Below are 25,179 nucleotides of genomic sequence, written 5' to 3'. Positions count from 1 at the left end.
AAATTATAAGGATGCAGATTAATATTGTTCATTATGTCTTCACTGGGCAGTTAAAAGAAAAAAGAAATATATCCAAAGGGAACTCAAGCAGTCATAATCGTGATGGCCAGTCACAACATTGAAATGAGGGGCTAAGAAATTATTTGCATAAATATTATGAACCACTAAGGTTGAGCCTTATAGCACAGGGTCATCATAGGCATAAAACTGACATCTATATATATATATGTGACTTAGGCATGAACCTACAACCTTAGCAAGATTCTATGATTTTAAAATTGTAACCATATTTTTGCCTCTTTTTTTTTTATCTTACATAAATAACAGGTAAGGCTAGGTGGACGTTGCAGTACAGTTGATATCTTTAGAGTACCCCAACCAAAGTAACAGAGAGTGAGTCACAATTCCAGGGCGAAACAGTAGATGTGTGTCGGGATCATGCAAATATATCACAGACATATACATGTAGCTCGACAGTGAAAAAACAGATGGTGTTTAAATGCACCTATCCAAAAGTGGTGACAAAGTGTGCACATTAATTTAATCAATTACGATAGCAACACTGATGGATATGCACACAAATCTTCTGGGTTATAGTGTCGAATAGTCTCTAAATTGTAAATCTACAAATTAGCTCGACAAAGTAGGGCTAGCATGGCCTTACCTTTACATTTAAATTATTTTGTTGTTGCATTTTTGATTATTGGCTGGTCAGAGAGCACTCTAGAGTGAATGTAATAGCTTTTTAATTAATCCACAATGGCTGACAGAGGGAAAGAAATTTGTTTGGTTAAGGGTATACCATTTTCAAGACAGACATTTCAAGAAAAGCTGGACATCATAAGGAAAAGCTCAGCCAAAAAAGTTTTAAAAACATTTTCATTAACTATTTATACTTTTGCATTTTCGTTTCCATAGATCTTGCACAAAACACACACTTTGCACACATTTTGTAGCTTCTGCTAGAGATGATGTATGCAGTGCAGCTGTGGCTGAAGTAAAAGGAGACTTGTTGAATTGTGTTTACTTTTTTAGTTTGTTTTTGCTTTAGTGCAAAAAGCTTAGGCTTAGGTGTGAAATGCAGCCCACCACTGAGAGGATGTTAGTAATTTTTATACCTACAAAGGGCAGCTATATAGCAGTTTTACTTTACAAAAATGATATTTTATGTAACTGCAAAGCCAATACATCCAGTTAATAAACTAGTTGAGGATTATTATGTGGGTGAGTAAAATGGCTGATGACTAATAAAGCCCCTCCTCTCTCGGAAGTGACGCGATGTTCATGTTTGATCATTTCCGGTTGCGTTGGGAACAGTTTCCGTTAACAGCGCAGCAAAGGTTAGTGCCATAACTGCCTTGTTTCCTTATAAACATCATTTTTAATGAATACTTTAAGAAAGCCGTGAATACACGTTTGTTGGTTGTTTTTGGGGAATTGGGTTTTAGTCGAACTGTGCTGCTAGTCCAGTACCTGCGGCCATGCTAGTGATACATTTAGCTAGCCAGCTTTTTAGCCGTTTGTCCGTTCATTTAACGTCTTAATATTTCGCACTATACACAAATATACAGGGAGCAGTTTGATACGGTGAACTGAATTAGCACTATCCGCTCACATGAACAGGCTTTCACCGTGGATGTTTAGCTGCTAAGCTAACGTCGGCTGCCTTCGTTCTCCTTAACGAGCGCGGTTTCCCCCCATCAAGCCGGAGTGAATGTAATCTAGTGCTAGATGACTACAGATCAGAGGCTCCAACCACTGGGCCGTTGCTCATTGAATCAAAAATCAAAAACTTCTATAATTTCTATTTTATTTTAATGAAATTGACTATTGTAATCTGTTTTTGTTAAAAACGACCATTTCTTTGCATTTGTTTCGATAAAATTAAGCTCGCACTAATTCCGTATTAGGCCGAACTACAGTTTCATTATATATGTAATGATCAAATCAAGCAAATCATAAATATGTATAATAGTAATGTAACATGCACGTTATGGCATGTGACAATATACAGCCCCCCATGGACCACGGACCCCACCGTCCTGGTCCGTGCAAACATTGGTTTCCATGATGCAAAAACGTATTGGGACCCCTGCATTAGACTGCTGCCTTCCAATAAGCCTTGGGAATGGGATGGGATTCTGTAAGGTTTACATAAATTAAAGCCTTGAAATGGGAAATTTATTGTAATGCAAAATGTAGGGAAGTAAACATTTTCTCAAATCCAACTATTGATCTAATTAAGATTTGTTTAATCAACCTTGAAGGTGAATTTTGGAAAAAGGTTGACTGTGAATAGTTAAATTATTATGCAGTTGTCCTGAATTTCAGTGGATTAAATTGCATTTTCTTTACTGTCTGATAATGCACTTGTTTCTATTTCTTTTCTTTTTCATTTATTTATTTTACATTTGATGTTATGGTAGAAGCGAGGTGTTGTTAATTGTTTTGAACACTCACTGTGAGCATTAATACTGTAAAGTGAAGGGTATTGCGGTCCTGTAATATCAGAAGTATATGTAGTTTTGACCGATGGCGTGGTCTCGTACTATATCTGCAGGTCATTGACATATTAGTGTCACATTCACAAATTTTCCTGGACTCTTTCACGAAAGCTTAAAGAGATCGTGCCCTTTTTTAAAAATGTTGATTATTATTGCTTTTTGTTTCCTGTACTTGACAAAACTATGTAGGTTTTATAATAATAATAATAATAATAATAATAATAATAATAATAATAAAAAGCACAACTGTTGAAAAGCTGAAATGGCATCATGTCTGTCTGTTTTTGAAAACTCCCCCATTACTGTCGGCAATTCACTGTTAATGCATCCAAATACTATTATATAAATGTCAGCTGAAATCAGATGGCAGTTGGATAATATTTTAGATATTGTTTTACACATTGAAAACAGGTGCCTGATTTGCTGAGGTGATCTACAATTGTGATTATTTACAGTTAATAGAGTCCTTCAATGTAAAATATTTTAGACCCCCTGATGTCAAGTATGAGTATACAGCATTGAATGTTCAAATGAAGTGAATATCTGCAGTTGTTGAAATTAATGGTGATCAAGAACAATGTGCACGTAACACCAATCGTGAGGTACTGGATTTCCTCATAACATTTTGTTGTGGAAAAAAACAACTTTTGTTATTTTAAGATCATGAGAAAGTGAGAGAAAGAAAAGATCCCATAATGCCAGGCCTCTTAGGGTGTCTGTAACTTTAAACAGCTTGAAATCTTTAATTTGCTCAAAAGAAAGATCACTCAAACCAGATATGCCAAGAATGTCGTGTAAGGATGTCCGGATCATTAGTTCACTATATTTGGGAGTTTGTATGGGTGTACACGCTCAGAAAGATGAACAAAGAAGTCAGGGGAGAAATACAATAAAACCGCATTCTTGTTTTGTTCTCAGAATCAGCGTGAATGTGTTTGTGGCTTAACAAGGAGAACAAAACCCCTTTGTAATGTCAGATTAATTTGTTCTATCGAATTGTTCTAGAGGTGAACCTCGAATTTCTTTGTATTGTTTTATGCCTTATTTTAAATATTTGTTCTACATGTTACAAAACCAAACGTGGACGATCTATTAATGATAAATCGCAGATTCAGGTACTAATGGAAGCACGTTTGCAGGTGACCAACTTTTTGTGCAGAAGAGGCTGGTGTCAGCTGAGCAGTTGAACCATTATGTGGAATGGTTCCAGATCAGGACAACGAGGGGGGATGCCCTTTTGGTAAGATCAATCAAATGATTATTCTCACTAGGAATCAGGGAAAGACTTTTTTTTTAATTGCGACTTTATTTCTCGTAAACATCCCACATTTCTGGTGCATCCACCAGTAATTATGTTGTCAGCTTGAAGTTTGAAGCTGTTGGTGTTTGAATGAGGCCGCCTCTGTTTCATCTGTCTTGTTCCGTCTCCTTCAGCGCTGATTGTTAGACAAAGTGCTCTTTAGGGATCAGAGGCTTAATTTTATACCATGCAATTCTATTGATTGGCTAAAACAAGTAAGAATTATCTGACTTGTTTTTTTTGTAATATTTAAAAATTTTCATAGTATTGGTAATAAAAATTTAAAATAGTTTAAAAAATGTATCCACCTATGTCACAGACCGGGGTGTATACAGTGCATCCAGAAAGTATTCTCAGCGCTATTTCCTTTTTTTTTTCTCATATTTTATGTTACAGCCTTATTCCAAAGATTCATTATTTTCCTCAAAATTCTACAAACGATACCCCATAATGATAACGTGTAAGTTTTTTTGCATCTTTATTAATTAATAAATAAAAAACATAAAAATTCACATAAGTATTCACAGCTTTTCCCATGACACTCAAAATTGAGCTCAGGTGCATCCTGTTTCCACTGATCATTTTTGAGATGTTTCTACAACTTGATTGTAGTCCACCAGTGGTAAATTCAGTTGATTGGATATGATCTGGAAAGGCACACACCTGTCTATAGAAGGTCCCTCAGTTAACAGTGCATGTCAGAGCACAAACCAAGCCATGAAGTACAAGGAATTGTCTGTAGACCTCTGAGACGGGATTGTATCGAGGCACAGATCTGGGGAAGGGTACTGAAAAATGTCTGCAGCATTGAAGGTCACAATGAGCACAGTGGCCTCCATCATCTGTAAATGGAAGAAGTTTGGAACCACCAGGACTCTTCCTAGAGTGGGCGAAGGGCCTTCGTCAGGAAAGTGACCATGAACCCGCTGGTCACTCTGACAGAGCTTCAGCATTTTTCTGTGGAGAGAGGAAAGCCTTCTAAAAGAACAACCATCTTTGCATCACTCTACCAATCAGGCCTGTAGATGGAAGCTACTCCTCAGTAAAAGGCACTTGACAGCCCACCTGGAGTTTGCCAAAGGGCAACTAAAGGACTCTCGGACCATGAGAAACAAAGGTTGAATTCTTTGGCCTAAATGCCAAGTTTCATGTCTGTAGGAAACCAGGCACCTTTCATTACTTGGCCAATACAGTCAAGTGAAGCATGGCGGTGGTAGCATAATTTTGTGAGGATATTTTTCCCAGGAACTGGAAAACTAGTCAGGATTGAGGGAAAGATGAATGCAGCAATGTACAGAGACATCCTTGATGAAAACCTGCTCCAGAACGTTCTGGACCTCAGACTGGGCACCCTCAGATAACAAAGGAGTGGCTATGGGAGGACTATGTGACTGGCCCAGCCAGAACCCAGACTTAAACCTGCACTGACACTCCCCATCCAGCCTGAGGAAAAGAAGAAGAAGAAGAAGAATGGGGAAAATCTACCCAAAAATAGGTGTGCCAAGCTTGTAGCATGATACTCAAAAATACTTAAGGCTGTAATTGGTGCTTCAAAACTGAGCAAAGGCTGTGCATACGTGTGAGTATTATTATTTTTTTTTATAAGTTTGCAAAGGTTTTAAACCTCTTTCATGTTGACATTATGGGGCATACTTTGCAGAATATGGAATTTAACCCAGTTTGAAATAAGGCTGTAACAACATAAAACGTGTAAAAAAGTGAAGCGCTGTGAATACTTTCCGGGTTTGTAAATTTCATATGACGCTTTTCAAGAGAGAATGCGAGTAACTTTTTGGAACTGTATTGTGGATAAATGTGCAACGAGCTGTAGTTTAGGATACAGGTAGGCACAGGTACGAAATGCACTGATTTGAAAGGCTTGTGTTGGTTAATAAATGTTCAATTTAAGCAGTTTTCTGTATCACATCTTATTAATTATGTGTTGGATTTTATGAGATGAAGGGGAGGAAAAAAGAAAACTGGCCAAACGTATCGGCCAAAAAAAACCCTGCGTGCATTCTAAATATCAGCATCGGCCAAACCCATATCACTTTTTATTATAATTTTTTTATCTAATGCATCTTTAGTGCACCTATTGTCTCTGATAAATATTTATATGGGTATTTGTATAATCAAATCAATAATACAATATATTTTAGGTATCATACGATTTGAGTAACAGAATATAGTATTTGCATTTGAATTACATGAGAGGCAATATACTGAGTATCATTTTAAGGTTTACAGATTTTCCTCTATTTGTTTAGGTATTTCATTTATTTGGTAAGCTGGGATGTGTGAACATTGACAAAATAGACTCGACAGCGACTTGATTTGAACATTGGATAAAGTCTATGGGTTATGTGGTGACAGATGTGGCCCAGAAGTATCATTTGTTCTGCAGCTGGGTGCTCTCTGTGCTGAAGCTTGTAGCTCTCAACAGAGCTCAATAATCTGAAATTGACTCAAGGCGCATATATGCCATGCTCATCTCTAGTCTCAGTAAGAAAATGGGGCCGAATCTCTGCTAATATCAAACGAGCCATTAAAAACATCTTAAACATAGTGCACTATACCATGCTGTGCATTTCATTAAAAGCTTTAATAGAGGTGTTAAACTGACTCAGCCACACTTTATAGTGCATGCTTTAGCTAATATTAGGAAGTGATATGCTGGTTATGTAAGACATGCTATTCTAAAATTTTTTCCAATTCCAGCACCTTTCAGTATTTCTTTTGTAGGTATAGAAATACGTAGTGACAGCCGTTAATTAAGTGTGGAATTACAGGATAACTTATTCTTGCTCTGCACATTTTAGGTTTGACATATGCCTATGTGGTGAGTCTATTGCAAACGTATTTTAGACACTTGTAAAGCACATGGTTTCATTGCAGTGGCGACTCACGTGGGGAGATGTTCGAAAGAAGAAACGGACCAATGCCTGGTTTCAGAGGGCAAAAAGGAATCAATATGGGCTGTCAGGACCGACCGCCCATGGACATGAGGAGATTTGACCACCCGCCAGATATGGTAGGGCGAAACATGGGTCTTTTTGACAGAGGAAGAGATTCTCCTCGAGACCGCTTCATGCCTCAAAATGAGCTCGATATTAGAAGACGCTTTGAGATGGAGCAAAACACGCCTGGTTTTATGGGGCAGGGTCGGCCTCCGATAGATATGGGTGGCAGGGACATGCAAATTAGGAACATGCGGGGACCTGAAGATCAATTCATGGACATGAGGGAGAGGGACAGATTTCGAATTGACATGCCTGGTTTCAACATGTCACCCATGGATATTAGGAGAAGGCTTGCAATGGAATCTATGGACAGAAATGACCATGTAAGAGAAAATGTAAGAGAGCGGCCACAGGTGGGTATGAATGACATTGATGGATTTAGTATGGATATGCCTCTTCGTGAAAGGTCAGTGGACTTTGATAGACGAGGTTGCCCCCCTCCCCTTAATTCTAGAGGAAGGTTCGAATCTGATACGGATTTTAGGAATCGAATCGGACCATCAGGTGATTTTAGGGATCGCTCTCCTCAGATGTTTCACGGTGGTGACGCCATGAATCTAAAAGGAAGACCTGAGTTGCCTCTTGACCGTCAAGGTCCAGGGAGAGCAGGTGAACCAACTCTGAGGGACAGAGAATTTCCTGAACAAACTGAGAACAGGTCTGGGTTTAGAGGAGATGATGAAAAATCCCTCTCAGATGAGTGGTGTAGGAGAATAAATAGAGGTTCCAATTCGCCAAGAGACCCGAAGAAGAGATTTGCACCTGGACTTGATAAACAAGGAGACTTGGTGGAACTGTCACAGTTTAATGACAGAGAGCGGCAATTGGCAGAGAATAAAGCCAAGGATCGAGGAACTTTAGAGTTCTCCAGATCTGAAAGAGAGGTTCCTACAGTCCAAAACTGGGACAGTATTCCAACTGGTGTCCCAGTCAGAGATCCATCTCACTTGGTGACTAAAAAAGTACCACTTTTACCACTAAATCCCAGTCTAAATATCCCAAGCAAAGGTAAGGAAAGTCAAGGACAATGGTCAAGAGAAGAAAAGCCTGACAGCACTGTACCATCAGGGGGAAGACACCCGTTCTTTCCAGAGAAGAGTCTGTCAGTCAAAGAGAGTCAATTCTCAGTTGCTCAAGGAAACTGCAAGGGAAAAGATATGCCTCTTGATGAAGGTCAAAAGAAAGGCAATCTTATTCCAGGCCCAAGAGATCCACAGAGTAACAGAGAGGGAAGGCGAGACCAGGACTATGGAGACATTGATTACAGGACCAGTTCTGTGCAAAAATATGATTATATCCTTGAGGATTTCCAAGGGCCAGAAAAGGATATCAAAGCACCCAAACCTGTTCCACCTGAAAGAACAAGTGCCTCTGGTTCTAAGGTCAGTGTTTTTATCAGTATTGTATTGCCATTTATTGTAGTAAATGTTAGAACTTTACACATGTTAAGAATATTTGGTTTTCAATAGAATTTTCAATAGAAAATATGTGGCAATATGAAGTGAGATGTTTTAGATTCAACTTTCAAGTCTGTTAAATCTTACAGGATCAGGATTACAGGAATGCCAATGTTCAGGATAAGATCGCAAATACCATCGCCATCTCTGGAATTCCAAAAACTGCCACTATGCAACAGGTAGTTTGTGAATTATTTAACTTTATTTATTTTCCATTTTTGTCATCTTAGACAGGGCCACAGGTACTGACTACAAAACTATAATTTTTTTTTATAGATACTGAACGCCTTTGCAGTTCGAGATGGAGTGCCAATGCAAGGCATGAAGATAAGAGATGTTGTTCCAGGTGAGATTTCCCAATTGAAATCTTCTGTAACGTTTCGCAACACTTCGCTTTCCGCTCCTCGAATCTCGCGCTCATTTCGGTTCCCTTGTAACCATTGACTGCACTTAAGACACCTTTAGTTTTTTAAATATATATATAACATCATTTTTACCTTGTTAAACAATTGGATTCCTGTCCCTCATCCTTTTTCATCTTGTGCTGGAGCTTGTGCAGTTCTCTCTCAGCACCTTCCATCTTAAAATGGTTTGTGGGTTTAGCAGATCTTCCAATACACTACTGGGAGCAGGTGATCACCCTTGAATCCACCTACTTCTCAGTAAAAAAAAAAAACGAGGTTGTCACATGTGGCCTCTTTTTTTTTTTTTTTTTTTTTTGGTTGACTTGTGAGCTGTAGGCCAATTAATGATTTTTTTTTTTATTTTATTTTTTTTTAACAAATCCTAAAATATTCTGTGAAATGGTTCTATGTTTTTGCTTGATCATTGGATAAACTGGGGCGCCCAAGAAGGTACAACTATTGAATTCATTACGAGTCAAATATTCTTAAGGGTCTTAAACAAGAAAATGTATCCATACTGGATCTTGTCTGTCGTAAGAATGCTCAAACTGTGTAGTAACATTGGAGCGCCGAGGAATACCCTACACATATAAACCCTGTTTTACACATTGCGATGACGGTTTGGCCAATTTTGGCGGAGTAATATATGTTCAGATCGTTCCGAATCACCTGAATTGTTGACATGATCATACAAATTTGTAATCAGATATGTGAGCTATATTTAGGTGTGAATTTCTGTACATCATCCAAGCAACTACAAAAGCCACATCAAGCTTGCATTTAAACTGTTGCAAGCGGAATGAACTCAAACAATTGTTTGTGTGGTTGCTTTTCACTTAACGAAAGCAAAAAGTTTTTTTGTAGTTTTAACGGTCATCACTAAGACTATAAATGTATGGATTGTAAGAGAATAGGTCGCTGTTATATTCACCGTGATATTATAATTTTATGTTAAACCTATTTAATGGAATTAACTAACACAGACCCATTTGTATTTCAAATGCTGTCCCCAGGTTACAGCTCCGATACGGCCTATGTGGAGTTTTTAAACATCGAGGATGCTGTCCACTTCATGGAGTCCAACCAGGTGGCCCATTCTTGTCCCTCTACAGCTGCTGTGTCTTCAGTTAAAGAAGGCTTGGGCTGGGGCAGGGCCAAGGGGGGGTGGGGGAATGGGTGTTCAGCACGTGGGAGGGGCACATGGGGGAAAAAGCGCCTTCAACCACTTCATAAGTTATTACACATACGAACAAATTAGCAGTCTAAAAGAAAGCAGCTCATTTGTGTGTCCATTAAACGGATAAAAGTTTCTTTTAATCGCCTTGCGTGACCAACGTGGACTGAACATTTTTTTTTTTTGTTGCGCTTATATAATTTATAATGGCAATATATTGCGCAGAAAAATTAGGATAACTTCAAATGATCTTAGACATTTTTTTTTTTTAGTTTTTAATCTGCATCAGTAAAAATATTGTGGCTTATTTGGAAAAAAAAAATGTATCCATTTGTTGAAGTTGCCAAACATTACCTGATAACGGACTTTTGTGGTTCGCTGTCCACACGTTCACTTTCTCTTTTCAAATTTTGCATTGGCTGTGGCCAACAACTTCATGCTTTCAGCGATACGCTGCTTTCGTTTCTTTATTGCTCTGTGGCACCAGTCATTTTTCAACCATCCTCACAACTTCTTACTGACTTCAGAATTTTCTTCCTGGTTCATTACTTGTTATTCAGCAATCAGCTCTTGAGTGGTCTCCAGAACAATGATGACACTTTTCACGATCCGGATGTTGTTCTATACTCACTTGGCCTTCATTAGCCTTTCATTCTTGGCATTTGCCATCCTCACTCACACTGGGCTGTTTTTCTTTTGAAGGATTTTCAGCCCTAGCCTTTTATCATGTGCAATTCTGTCCCTCCTTGCTTGCCTTGTTTGATTTCTTACTCACATCTCGGTCTGGAAAGCGTGACGTGGATGTTCGGTGGGTTGAAATTTTAAACTGGCTCGGTTCTTTTTGAAACATGACTCGTTTGGGATGGTGACCTTGCTAACCGTGGGAGATGTCAGGCTGGGATTTTATAAACACAAAAATGAAATTGTTGGTTCAGTGGTTGGTTTCTGGTTGCAGGCGTTATTAATGCTTGAACTAAAGATTTTACTGGTTAGATTTTGAACATATTTTCCTTTATCCTTTCAGAGACTTTTATTTTGGAAAATCATGTCAACGACTCTTATTTGTTGTCTGCTAGTGTGATAATTGTGCAGACTAAAATGAAATGCATTCTTGTCATTTTATTACAGTGATCGCTATATTTGCAGGCCCATTGGTTTAAACGATCCGCTGCAGCAAAAGCAAAAGTTTGCATGTTGGAATGGAAAGTTAAAGACGATTGTAACAACTGCATCATGTAGGATCCTTCTTTCTGCTTTTAGATTTCCATTCCAGCATTCGCATTGACGTGCAAATTGTGTATTTGGTGGATGGACAGTAACCTGTTGGGGCTACATTGTGCCCAGTAGTGTTTACTAAAGCTGTCAGCATTTTTTCTGCTTGTGTTTAAACATGCCAGATATCTCTAGAATTCCCCATCGCTACCTGCCTCATGGTAGTTTAAAATGCAAATGTCTTAAAACACTCAAACAGGTTTGTTTTTTGTTTTGTTTTTTGGATAGCATGCAGCCCATCAAGAAAATTTTATCTGTTGGTGGAAAAATATTTCTGGACAGTTTGCAGATGTTTAAACTGGTCTATTGAGGGTTGATTGAGTACTAAAGATCATGGGAAATTGATTTATAAAAGCGGTTAATGTGAAAAGATCCAATCCCCTTAGCTTCAGTAATGATTTGAATCTGGTCATGGAAAAGCTGGACCCAGTCCTGGGATCACTGGGTGTGAGGTGCATCTTGGGTGGCATCAGACGGGATAATGCACACACATTCACATCTAGGGGAGCTGAGCATAGCCAGTCCACTATCGAGCTTGTTTTGGGGAAATTAGGGGGGGGAAATGGAGCTTGGGAACACATGCTGAACTCCAAACATGCAATAATTTGGAAAAACAAATGCACAAAAGATACTTTATTGTATTGCATACATTAAATGTCAAAAGGAATAAAGCACATTGAGGTGTTACTTAAGGCATGATAAAAAAAAAAAGCGAGTGTAAAAACCTGAGCTAGAATCCACTTTGTCATAAATGAGCATACAGTAATATGAAAAATGTTTACGCATCTTGACCTCGGAGGTAAGTTTGGGGTCCGATCATTTGCCATGGGTAACCATTTGCCATCATGATCAAGGGCTCTGCTATGACGTTTGTAGTACATCACGGAATTCTTTCCACCAGATGTTTACAGTGGAACTGCCATTTTCCTAAAGTTCACGATGAAATAGTTTAAACATTATCCGACTTTCTCTATTCCATTTACACAAAGATATTTGGTTGTTATTTATTTATTCATTTATTCTTGGGAAACCATTACAAGGTAATTATTACTGACTTTGTTTTATTGTGCTACACTTGGCTACTGATCTGTAATTAATGAATTTTACATGCTACACGCTTTAGACATATGCACCTAATAATGGTTTGCGAAGGATAATTTTTTTTTTTACTCAAATATTGGCCAGCAGTGTTCTCACTGTGCAAACCATCAAACTCCTGCACTATGCCTTTTAGCAGACACTAGGCACAGATTTCATTTTCTTGCGAAGTGCTGGATTTTATTTTTATTATAAATAGGAGCTGAATACCTTTTATATCCGGGTTTCTACTACATACATCCTTACCAGTTACTTCTAAAGAGTCTGGCGTCATGCCTTCTGGAAGAAACCTTGTCCAGTTGCATTTGTAGGAGAAAACTGGTCAATGAATCAGCAATTGTCACTTATAATTTTTCTCTTTTTTCAGGGTTCTGTTAAAGTTGGTAGTAAAGTTGCCTTACTGAAGTACATTCAATCTGACAGAAGTATAAAAGAACCGGTATGTTTCCTCCTTATTGTTTACCTGCATAATACAAGCACTGCCATTTGTCGTTTACGGGTACATTAATGTTTACATTATGTATAGATTTTACAGCATGAGGACCAACCCCATAAAGCCATCCCATCTACGCAGGACGGACTGCTGCCATGTCCAGTTCTTCCAAATGTGAATGAGGAAGGTTGTGCCAAGACTATAAATGAGCCCGTTTCTCAAAGCGGGTGGCAAAGGAGTTCCAACTTGACACCTGAAGCCTGGCAGCAGCAGGTCGACAAGCAGCAGGAGATGGAGAAGCAGGCTGAGGAACAGGCCCAGCAGAGAGGTCCACGGCCCAGCCAGCAGGTGGCTGATCCAGTTTTCAAGGAAAGCAAAAGTGAGTGCAGGCTCCAAGCTAGTTAGTGTATTTTAGGTAGTCAAAGCTGTCTACACATAGGGTTTCCATGGGGTCTTAAAGAGTCTAAAAACTAAAAATCTAAATTTTAGACCTTAAAAAGTCTTAAATTCTAGTGTTCTAGGTCTTTAATACAACTGTACCCCTAATTCATATTGAAATGTTCCCTTTAGAATGTTTTTTTTGTTTGTTTGTTTCCTTAGTAGTGTTGTTTGTTCTTTCACTAGTCCAAATCTAATTTGTTGTATTATGACTACAAATGAGATCAACATGCAACAGCCAATCAGCTTTGTTACTGACCCAAATCACTCTTGGATTGTACCACAGACGTAAAGCGGGTTTTATTTTTCACCTACGGCGACAAGCTGATACTTGGCTTGAAAAAAGATTATTTAGGGTTTGTTTTAGGCCAGTTGCTAACTGTGCGTGCGTGCGCATGTGTGTTTGATGTCGTGATATAGGTCTTAAATTTCCTTCTTAATAGTCTTAGTCATAAATATGAATTGGTAAAACCTGCAGAAACAATGTACATAGAATTATAATTTAATGATTTGATAATAATAAATTTTTTTATTAATTATATGATCAATTAAATCTGTATAACTATCTAAGGATTAAATGAGTGAGACCTTTTATAATGATCAGAGTTTATGTTAAACTTGTATGTGCACTGTGGTAACATTTCCTTTTCACTTCCTTTACACTTTTAGCAATGATCATTAAGAACATACTGCCCACCACTACAGTGGAGACAATCTTGAGGTCACTAGATACTTTTGCTTACCTCGATGAACGCAACGTCCGTCTGGTTAAAGGGAAAACGCCTGGATCCAAATGCTTTTGCTTTGTCGATATGGACTCGCACGAGGTAAGCTTTACGACGACGCTTTATGATTCGGTTTGTGAGTGAATCTTTATGATCTCAACAAGCTGCATTTTTTTTTTTTTTGCCATCTTGCAGCAAGTGACACGGTTGGTTGACTTGCTCACCAAACCTCGTCCAATTGTGATCGATGGAGTTCGGGTATATGCAGAGGTAGCAAAACCTCTAAAGAACCAGATGTGAGTTCCATTGTAAAACATAACCAGATATTTAGAGTGACCACTGTTTAGCTTTGGTGGGCTTATTTGACCGAGTCTTTTTTCCTCCTCCAGCTACAAGAAGGACTATGACAAGTCAAACACTTCTCTTCTGGGTTTCCCACCTGATGTTATCGAGGTGTTTTTCTGGCGATTTTTAAAAAATATATTTATACACACACACACACACACACACACACACACACACACACACACACACACACACACACACAATACCTTAAATACATGCTTTTAAATGCTTTTTCTGTTTGCCTCTACAGCAGCAACAGTACTTCCATCCGACTCACACACCCATCTCAAGCACCACACAAGGTAGGCCGGTGCTAATGACTAATTACTGTAATTGCATGATTGTAGTAATCTACATAGTATAAATACTGTTTTTGCATGTATTTAGGTGTGGGTGTGCCTGCTTATCCCTTGCATACAGATTCCTCTCTTTCTTCAGCCTCAATACAGGAGTCAAGCTTGAACCAAGTGAGTTCCTGTTAAAAAACCATTATCTCTATATATTGATATCATATGTGAGGGTTTTTATATCAAGTTGCTTTCTGGCATTGCTTAGGTTGCAGTGTTTGCAGAGGCTTCAGTCGAAGCTACGGAGCAACAGACATCTTCAACTGACACCGCTTACACTGACTCTGCTGGTGGCTCTGAAGACTATAGCTACAGTAAGGGCATTCCAAAGTTCTTCTCCAGCAATAATGGTAAAGTAGGCAAAGAACAAAAAAAAAAACACTTTGTTTGTCTCAAACAGTTTGCAACTTAACTTTTCTTAACTTCCTGATGTTAATGGATTCTCCTTTAGAGGTTTCCTCCACCACCACCTCTGTCTTGCTGATTTGGGTCAAATGTAAAGTTTTTATTTGAAAAGTCTATTCAGATTCATGTAAGCGGGCTTAAAAATTTTTTTTGTAATTGCTAGATCACTATAAGTGCATATTTTTTATTTTTTATTTTAAGCCAATTCTGGACCACTTTTTCAGTTTTATATATATAAAATATATATTTTATATATATATAAAATTATATAAAAAGGCACCCTTAGGAAATTAGAAAACTTCCTTAGAAAACTGGAAGAAAAACTCTTTTGTTTTAACATTTTGTACTTTTGTTTAAAAATGGAGTCAATTTGGTCAATTGTAAACACCACATTGTTACAAAAACAAAAAACACGTATTTGTTAAATGTGTGTGCCTATTTGCACACTTTTATTTAGTATTTTTTGAAACCTCCTTTTGCCGAGATAACAGCACTGAGTTTTCCTATAATGACTAATGAGGTTGGAGAGTAACATGACAAGTGGTTTGAGACTGTTCATAAAACCATACAGACTTTCTTCAAATCTTTTAAATTTCATAGCCACTTTAGTGTCCATGTCCATCTACATCTCGTACCAAGAAGGACCTTGATTTTGTGGTCATTAAAAGAATTTAGATTTTGATGTATGTTTTGGACCATTGTTTTTTTGGAAGATCCAACCACAGCCAATTTTTTAAGCTCAACTGGCAGAGATGATTCATTTAATATCTTTTGATATTCAATAGTTCATTTTGTCATGTATCTTAATAAAATGTCCAGGTCCTCTGGCAGAAAAACTGCCCCCAAATATTTTTCCATATGTCTGCCTTTCTGTCCAAACCCAACAATGGTGATTATTGCCAAAAAGTTTTCTTTTGGTTTTATTTGATCTTAGAACCCAATCCCATTTGAAGTTCCAGTTGAAGTTGAAGTGTTTGGCAAACTGAAGTTACCCAAAGACTTTTCTGGATTAGTTTTATTTATTTATTTATTTTTAAACAAAGGTTTTGGAGACTTTCTGACTGACCCCAAGTTGCAAATGCAGTTCTCTAGCTTTGATCTTATAAATTATTTGGCCACTCAAACCGTTATCTTCACAATACATTGACAATAAAAGTACATGTCCTTTTTCTGGGTTGATCCAAAAAATTTCCAGTTGACTGGAAATTTTTTATCTGGTGGTAGAAATATCAGTTTTTAATAAATTAGCTATTTTCTTAAAGCAAGCTTCCTTTTTGTGACACTCAGGAGCCGCACATCACTGTTCCATTCCTTGGTCTGAATGACACAGTTTGGCCTACATACTACCTTATATTTATACCCCTGTATATTCATAGTGAATCATTTCCTGTTCTTACTCAACCAGATGTACTAAGATAGTAAAATATTATTGGGAAAATACTTTGAAATATATTTTACAAGATGAATTCATGAAGGGTGCCAATAAAATAAAATGTTTTTTTATTTTTATTTTTTGAGCAAATGATCATAAGGTTAAACAGACAATTTACAACTGCCTTCTGTGCTTATGTTTAACAAGCATGCCGATGTTAGTGGCGGGTCACTGTTTTGTGCGATATGTTGCATAACACTGATCATGTTTTTTTTGTTGATGAGGGTTTTTAAATCTTACGGTTACTCAGTTTCAGACACTCCAGATTTGTCTGCCTTCCTGTTTGACGCTACATCTGGATTCTACTATGACCCACAGACTACCTTGTACTATGACCCCAATTCAAGGGTATGTCTTGAAATGTTTTCTTTCATACTAGATTGAATAATTAGATTCTGGAATTGTATGATAAAGCTGGATATTTAAACATCTATTTTAAAATAAGATTAGTATTCAGACTTCTGGAATGGGTATTCATGTATAGTGTGTTAATGTTGCACTTGATTTCCGATTTGTCTGTTTGCAGTATTTTTACAATGCTCAGACACAGCAGTACTTGTATTGGGACAGTGCCTCAAAGATCTATATACCAGTTGAAGGCGAAGGCTCGGGTATAGACGCTCAGAAAGTAAATGTTCCTGTGGAGGCTGTGGCTGAGACTGTGGCAGCTGAGGAACTTAAAATGCCATCAGAAGGCGGACCAGAGCGAAGGGAGGATGACGACACTATGCCACGCTCTGAGAAGAAGGAGAAGGAAGATAAACCCAGGAGCCTGGCAGCGTTTAAGGTGCATAGATGCAACTATTACACCATGTTCTGAATTGTACTCACTTTTGTGTGATACTAATATGCACGGCCTGTCCAAAAAGATAGTTAAGAGCCTCCCATTGGATAATTACCGCATGGATGATTGTTACAGCTGGCAATAAGTTATTTAACCCTAACTGATGCAGTGAGTAGCTTCTCATTTCTGAAACAACCATGTCGGAAGACAGCCTATGGTCGCGGAAAATATGTTAATCTTTTTCAGAAGGGCCAAATTATTGGCAAGCATCAAGCACAGAAAACATCTAAGGAGATTGCTGAAACTACTAAAATTGAGTTAAGAACTGTCCAACGCATTATTCAAAACTGGAAGGATAGTGGAAAACCATCAGTTACGTGGAAGAAATGCGGTCGGACAAAAATCTTGAATGATCGTAATCGGCAATCACTTAAACGTTTGGTGAAAAAAATCTTAAAAAACAATAGTAGAACTTACGGCTATGTGTACTAGTAAAAGTAAGAGCATTTCCCCACACACACAAAATGCGAAAGGAACTCAAGGGATTGGGACTAAACAGCTGTGTAGCTTCTTATCGGTGATATTTAAAATGGGGGGTGGAGGCTTGGGAGCAAAAGATTGGACCAATGGAAGAAGGTCCTGAGGTCTGATGAGTCCACATTTACAGAGTGATTGGCACATCAGGGTGTAAGAAGAGAGGTGGATGAACTGATGCACCCATCATGCCTAGTGCCTACTGTACAAGCCTGCGGGGGCAGTTGGTCGAGTCTAGGTTCGGCAACGTTATGTGACTAATGAGGTCAGCTGACTATGACTACCTGAATATACTGAATGACCAGGTTTTATTAATATTTTTATATATATATATATATATATATATATATATATATATATATATATATATATATATATATATACAGTGAGGAAAATAAGTATTTGAACACCCTGCTATTTTGCAGGTTCTCCCACTTAGAAATCATGGAGGGTCTGAAATTGTCATCGTAGGTGCATGTCCACTGTGAGAGACATAATCTAAAAAAAAAATCCAGAAATCACAATATATGATTTTTTAACTATTTATTTGTATGATACAGCTGCAAATAAGTATTTGAACACCTGAGAAAGTCAATGTTAATATTTGGTACAGTAGCCTTTGTTTGCAATTACAGAGGTCAAACGTTTCCTGTAGTTTTTCACCAGGTTTGCACACACTGCAGGGGGGATTTTGGCCCACTCCTCCACACAGATCTTCTCTAGATCAGTCAGGTTTCTGGCCTGTCGCTGAGAAACACGGAGTTTGAGCTCCCTCCAAAGATTCTCTATTGGGTTTAGGTCTGGAGACTGGCTAGGCCACGCCAGAACATTGATATGCTTCTTACAGAGCCACTCCTTGGTTATCCTGGCTGTGTGCTTCGGGTCATTGTCATGTTGGAAGACCCAGCCTCGACCCATCTTCAATGCTCTAACTGAGGGAAGGAGGTTGTTCCCCAAAATCTCGCAATACATGGCCCCGGGCATCCTCTCCTTAATACAGTGCAGTCGCCCTGTCCCATGTGCAGAAAAACACCCCCAAAGCATGATGCTACCACCCCCATGCTTCACAGTAGGGATGGTGTTCTTGGGATGGTACTCATCATTCTTCTTACTCCAAACACGTTTAGTGGAATTATGACCCAAAAGTTCTATTTTGGTCTCATCTGACCACATGACTTTCTCCCATGACTCCTCTGGATCATCCAAATGGTCATTGGCAAACTTAAGACGTGCCTGGACATGTGCTGGTTTAAGCAGGGGAACCTTCCGTGCCATGCATGATTTCAAACCATGACGTCTTAGTGTATTACCAACAGTAACCTTGGAAACGGTGGTCCCAGCTCTTTTCAGGTCATTGACCAGCTCCTCTAGTGTAGTTCTGGGCTGATTTCTCGCCTTCCTTAGGATCATTGAGACCCCACGAGGTGAGATCTTGCATGGAGCCCCAGTCCGAGGGAGATTGACAGTCATGTTTAGCTTCTTCCATTTTCTAATGATTGCTCCAACAGTGGACCTTTTTTCACCAAGCTGCTTGGCAATATCCCCGTAGCCCTTTCCAGCCTTGTGGAGGTGTACAATTTTGTCTCTAGTGTCTTTGGACAGCTCTTTGGTCTTGGTCATGTTAGTAGTTGGATTCTTACTGATTGTATGGGGTGGACAGGTGTCTTTATGCAGCTAACAACCTCAAACAGGTGTATCTAATTTAGGATAATAAATGTAGTGGAGGTGGACATTTTAAAGGCAGACTAACAGGTCTTTGAGGGTCAGAATTCTAGCTGATAGACAGGTGTTCAAATACTTATTTGCAGCTGTATCATACAAATAAATAGTTTAAAAATCATATATTGTGATTTCTGGATTTTTTTTTTTTAGATTATGTCTCTCACAGTGGACATGCACCTACGATGAAAATTTCAGACCCCTCCATGATTTCTAAGTGGGAGAACTTGCAAAATAGCAGGGTGTTCAAATACTTATTTTCCTCACTGTATATATATATATTAGTATCGCACAAGTGAGTTCACATTTCATCAGGATATATTTTATAGTCGATGTGCAGCTTGTATAGCAGTAGAGATTTACTGTTTTCTAAAAATAACTCAACTTACTGCCATTATTGTCAAAATAGCTGGCAACAAATGTGAGTAAACCCTAAGTGAACATGTCAGAACTGTGTCCAAAGTGTTAATATTTTGTGTGAGCACCACTGTTATCTAGCACTGCCTCTCCAATGACCCTGGCCACTGTACTTGACTCAGTTTCAGGGTGTTGATGAACTTCTTATAGCCTCGGCCATCTTTGTGGAGAGCGAATTCTAATTCTCAAATCCTAAAAGAGTTCTTTACCATGAGGTACCATGCTGAACATCCAGTGGTTGGTTTGAGACAATTGTACTCTTTTAAATGCTCTAATATAATTTGTATGGTCTTGTCAAGCAGACAAAAATATGAACACGATGAATGACCTGTGGCTTTGCATGGTTACACAACATTGAGCTGTTATGACTTGGGGTACACTTACTTTTGTCGTCATCTATTTAGACAATTTAGAGTTAGTAAATCTGTACTGCTATAGAAGCTGCACATTGACTACTTAAATTTTTTATAGAATTGTCCCTTGAGAAGATGTACTTAAATGTTATACGTGTGTGTGTGTGTGTGTGTGTGTGTGTGTGTGTGTGTGTGTATCTAGAGATAGATGGATAGATAGATGGATAGATAGATGGATGGATAGATAGATAGATAGATAGATAGATAGATAGATAGATAGATAGATAGATAGATAGATAGATAGATAGATAGTGTGTATAAAGGGCATATTCTATCATTTGTAATAGAAAATATATTTATACTGTATTTGTAATGGTTCATGTGTTCAGATCATGAAAGACATGGAACGCTGGGCCAAGATCCAGAATCGACAGAAGGACAGTGTCCGAGCTCCATCTCCTGTCCTGAGGAGTGGAGCAGAGGACAAGAAGGCATCCAAAGCTGCTGATGCAGCGTTCGCAGTATTCGAAAGGAAGGTCAGGAACCTTTTTTTTTTTCTGTATTCTGTGTATGTTTAGGAATATCCATATATGCCATGGTAAATAGTTCACTTTCATATATTCCTTACCTACATAGGCTGGTGGAGATGACTTGTTTAAAAAACCTTTTGCTCCACCAAGAAAAGATGAGAAGACATCCAAGGTGAGTTTTAGCATGCAATAGCTCTGCTCTGAGAACGATGGCCAAAGGTTACATATTTCAGCTGCAGTACTTAACTGCATAACTTTTTGTATTTAAAAAAAAACAAAAATTTACACATTGTGCATTTGTAAAAACCCATATTTAGAAGCCCATGGGTTCACTGGGCATGTTAGCTGCTGACTATGCAGCTGGAAGTGATGAAGAGGAAGAGGAAAAACATGAGAAACATGAAGCACCTGCCCCACCTGCAAAGAGCCAACCAGAGCCCCAGGAGAAAGAAGACAAACTGACAGACTGGAAGAAAATGGCGTGTCTGTTGTGCAGGAGACAGTTTCCCAGTAAAGACGCCCTGATCCGCCATCAACAGCTCTCAGACCTACATAAGGTACTTCAACACCACTAACTTGCTCAAGCCACCACCCAAGGTAGCATTTAATAGGATTAGAGGATAGAATATGAGCACTATTTCATCACTTACTTACACTTTTTTTTTTTTTTTTTTGCCAGCAAAATATGGAGATTCACTTAAAGATTAAAAAGTCAAAGAGGGAACTAGAAGCATTGGAAAACCAAGAAAAAGAGGTAGGATTCTTAGTTTTCTATATTGGGAGATAATTGGGTCATGGTACATTTTTTCTATAGATTTTCTTGTTGTAATAATTCAGACCCTTCGATTTTTCACATTCAACAGCCAGTCTTGTAGATGCGCAATTAGCATTTTCTCGCATGAACAATATTATGATTCTGCACTAGCTTGTTATAATCTAGCAAGCTGATTTTTAGTTATTTCACCTGATCCTGTACCCTGTTCCTTAGATGCATATGAAAGAAACTCACAGTCCACCTGAAGCAAAGAAGCGGAAACAAAGCACATTTCCCAGCAGTTCAAGGTACGCTTAAGCACACTGTAGAGAAACTACAGGTTTTCATTTTTAATAATTATAGGCAACAACAATTACATCCGAAACCAGCACCAATGTAATCTGAAAACCTGTGATTCTGACAAGAAGGTGGTGTGCTCCAGTAGCCTGACCAAAGCACTTTTTTTTTATTTTTTTTTACGTTATATAATATAAAACCATATTTTTGTACAAACAAAATAAATGTTTTTATTTTTTATTTTTATTTGTAGAACCTCCATTCTGTATTCATGCTATGCACAAGGCAGTATAACTTTCCTTTGCTGTTATCAATAGGTATCATTATTTTTAAAAAATATACAGGTGCATCTCAATAAATTAGAATATCATTAAAAAGTTTATATTATTAATTTAATACAAAAAGTGAAACTTGTATATTCTATGTAGATTCATCACACAGACTGATATATTTTGAGTGTTTATTGCTTTAAAATGTGATGATTATGGCTTACAGCTAATAAAAACCCAAAATTCAGTATCTCAGAAAATTTGAATATTGTGTAAAAGTTTAAAATTGGAGACTCGTGGTGTCGCACTCTAATCAGCTAATTAAATCCAAATGCCTGCAAAGCTTTCCTTTAAATGGTGTCTCAGTCTGGTTCAGGCTACACAATGGGGGAAGACTGCTGACTTGACAGTTGTCCAGAAGACGATCATTGACACCCTGCACATGGAGTGTAAGACACAAAAGGTCATCGCTAAAGAAGCTGCTGTTCACAGAGTGCTGTATCCAAGTACATTAATGGAAAGTTAATTGAAAGAAAATGTGGTAGAAGAAGGTGAAATGAAGCTCATTCAAGAATTTTTGGGAGATTCACAAATAGTGGACTGCAGCTGGAGTCAGTGCTTCAAGAGCCACCACGCACAGACGTATCCATGGGCTACAGCTGATGCATTGCTTATGTTAAGCCTCTAAGGTACCAGAGACAATGTCAGAGGTGTCTTACCTGGGCAAAGGACAAAAAGGACTGGACTGTTGCTCAGTGGGCCAAAGTTGTATTTTCAGATGAAAGGAAAGACAATTTAGCATTTCATTTGGAAATCAAGGTCCCAGAGTCTGGAGGAAGAGAGGAGAGAGACAGAAGTTTGCACAGTCAGTGGTGTTTTGGGGAGTCATGTCTTCTGCTGGTGTTGGTCCACTGTGTTTTATTGAGTCCAAGGTCAGCAAAGCCGTCTACCAGGAAGTTTTAGAGCATGTCATGCTTCCCTCTGCCGACCAGCTTCATGGAGATGCTGATTTAATTTTCCAGCAGGATTTGGCACCTGCCCACACTGGCAGAAGCACCACAAGTTGGTTAAATGACCATGGGGTTGGTGTGCTTGACTGGCCAGCAAACTCACCAGACCTGAACCCCATAGAGAATCTATGGGTTATTGTCAAGAGGAAAACAAGAAACAAGAGACCAAAAATGCAAATAAGCTGAAGGCCACTGTCAAAGAAATTTGGGCTTCCATACCACCTCAGCAGTGCCACAGACTGATCACCTCCATGCCACGCCGAATTGAGGCAGTAATTAAAGCAAAAGGAGCCCCTACCAAGTATTAAGTACATATACAGTAAATGAATATACTTTTCAGAAGGACAGCAATTCACTAAAATGTTTATTTTAATTTTTTTTATTGGTCTTATGAAGTCTTCAAATTTTTGCTGATAGTGAATTGGTGGGTTTTTGGTAAATGTGAGCCAAGATTAAAAGAAATAAACATTTAAAATATATCAGTCTGTGTGTGATGAATATATATATATAATATACGAGTTTTACTTTTTGTATTGAATTACTAAAATAAATCCACTTTTTAATGATATTCAAATTTATGGAGCTGCACCTGTAACTGGAATTGTAGTGAAGTGCATCTTTCATTTACAGCTTTTGGCAGATGCCCTTATCCAGACTTGCAATAATTTTATTTATTGAGCTTGACTTGAGCTCATGACTTTTGAAACGTTATATGGACAAAAGTATTGGGACACCTGACCTTTCATGCCATTTGTGGTTCTCCAAACTGTTACCACAAAGCTGGGGGCACACAATTGCACAGGACGTCTTTAGATGGGGTATAATACAATTTCGTGTTCACTTGAGCTTGGAAACTCAAACCTGTACCAATATGGCAACCCTCCTGTGCACAAAGTAAACTCCTTTTAAGATATGCGTTTACATGGTGCTATAGAGATCTGATCTCAACCCTACTGAACACCTTTGGGTTGAATTGGAACACTAACTGTACCCCAGGCTTCTGCACCCTCCATCAGTGCCTGACTTTAGTAACACCCTTGTGGGGTGTTGAACACACATCTCCACAAGCACACTCCAAAATCTGGGGAAAATCTTCCTGGAAGAGTCGAAGGAAATAAAGAAAATGGGACTAAATATGGAATGCGATGCTCAAACAGCACATAGCATACTTACGACCAGGTGTAAGCAAACAGCAGTTCTCCAAGATCAGAAAGACGCTGTTGTAAAAGATGGATTTTATGCGTGCTTAGTCTAGTTAAAGTGAGGATAGGAAGCTTGCCAGAAAGGTCCATAGGACATCTACTTCAGAGTTCAATTATCGATGCTCCGCTGATTGCAATTTTTTAGAAAATGTGTAAACAATCAAAACGCAAGACAAGAACATAAAATTCACGTGCTAAACAAACACTGAGAGCAGTGTTGTGTTGCACACCTGTTCCTTAGATTGCTGGCTGATGTTTGACTAAGCTGCTGTTCTTGCAGGGACACACACAAAGGCAATGAGAGACCAGGACTAGGTCTGGAGACCACTGAGGTGAGCCACAGCCTGAGAAATACAACAATGCTGCTTGATTGTTTTTTTCAGTTGTCATGGATTATTGGTAACTTTGTGCATTCCTCTCCCTCATGTTAACAGAGGAGCAAGAAGGAAGCGGTTGTCTGGAACGCTGCCACCTATAAGCAGGCTGTGCGGAAGGCCATGTTTGCACGCTTTAAGGAGCTTGAATGATGAGTTAAAGAACTGAATCACTGAAATGCACAGTTTATGCCAGCAGTTCACTTCAGGCCATTTCTGTGAGCTAACTCCGACTTTCTGCTCAATCTCCATTGTGTGTCTTCATTGTGCCTGTAATGGTTATAAATACATTTTTCTCAGTCCACAGTTCTGCTACAATTTATTTTTTGTTTTCTTTTTTTATTTTTTTGTAGCTGAACTGTTCAGGGCTTTGACACTATTTTATTTTCCTTCACTTTGTATTGTGTGTTTTTTAATGAGAAATAAGTGAGTTTTGCAACTCCTGTAAATGTAATTGTAACTGTAGAAATCAGTATTCTGTGAGTCAATAAACTGACTGCCATAATCTGCATTGTCATCTTTAATGTCACTACAGAGATTATTATTATTATTATTGTTATTAAATGACAGGCCATCTGTGCT

At 38.4% G+C, this 25,179-nt stretch overlaps 1 protein-coding gene and 1 long non-coding RNA gene across 8 annotated transcripts in view; one reads left to right on the top strand and one right to left on the bottom strand.

Moving 5' to 3' along the window:
• Positions 1-23,502, bottom strand: part of LOC310722430 — a 143,357-nt gene extending 119,855 nt beyond the window's left edge. The window contains exon 1 of the long non-coding RNA XR_014532374.1: positions 23,244-23,502. This is a non-coding gene — a long non-coding RNA (uncharacterized lncRNA). The remainder of the gene's footprint in view (positions 1-23,243) is intronic.
• Positions 1,227-25,102, top strand: rbm6 (RNA binding motif protein 6). 7 transcript variants are annotated; one of them, XR_014531796.1, is made up of 23 exons: positions 1,227-1,340; positions 3,644-3,744; positions 6,700-8,206; positions 8,371-8,460; positions 8,558-8,627; positions 9,699-9,772; positions 12,597-12,668; positions 12,765-13,041; positions 13,770-13,927; positions 14,021-14,121; positions 14,215-14,278; positions 14,421-14,472; positions 14,591-14,637; positions 14,726-14,831; positions 16,605-16,702; positions 16,881-17,141; positions 20,551-20,697; positions 20,798-20,863; positions 21,009-21,248; positions 21,371-21,445; positions 21,680-21,753; positions 24,465-24,555; positions 24,658-25,102. XR_014531796.1 is itself a non-coding variant. In XM_083531456.1 (23 exons), the coding sequence occupies exons 2-23, from the start codon at positions 3,698-3,700 to the stop codon at positions 24,748-24,750; spliced, it is 3,771 nt and encodes a 1,256-aa protein (XP_083387582.1). In that variant the 5' UTR covers positions 1,227-1,340; positions 3,644-3,697; the 3' UTR covers positions 24,751-25,102. The 7 variants fall into 7 exon arrangements, 4 of the variants coding, with proteins under 4 accessions (XP_083387582.1, XP_083387580.1, XP_083387581.1 ...); XR_014531797.1 differs by having other exon boundaries at positions 14,558-14,637; XR_014531798.1 differs by having other exon boundaries at positions 14,558-14,637; positions 14,726-14,867.
• The last annotated feature ends 77 nt before the right edge of the window (positions 25,103-25,179 follow it).

Source organism: Silurus aristotelis, assembly GCF_946808225.1.
Source record: "Silurus aristotelis genome assembly, chromosome: 2".
Classification (NCBI taxonomy): domain Eukaryota; kingdom Metazoa; phylum Chordata; class Actinopteri; order Siluriformes; family Siluridae; genus Silurus; species Silurus aristotelis.
The sequence above is the reverse complement of the archived record's forward strand: the minus strand, read 5'-3'. Positions and strand labels throughout refer to the sequence as shown.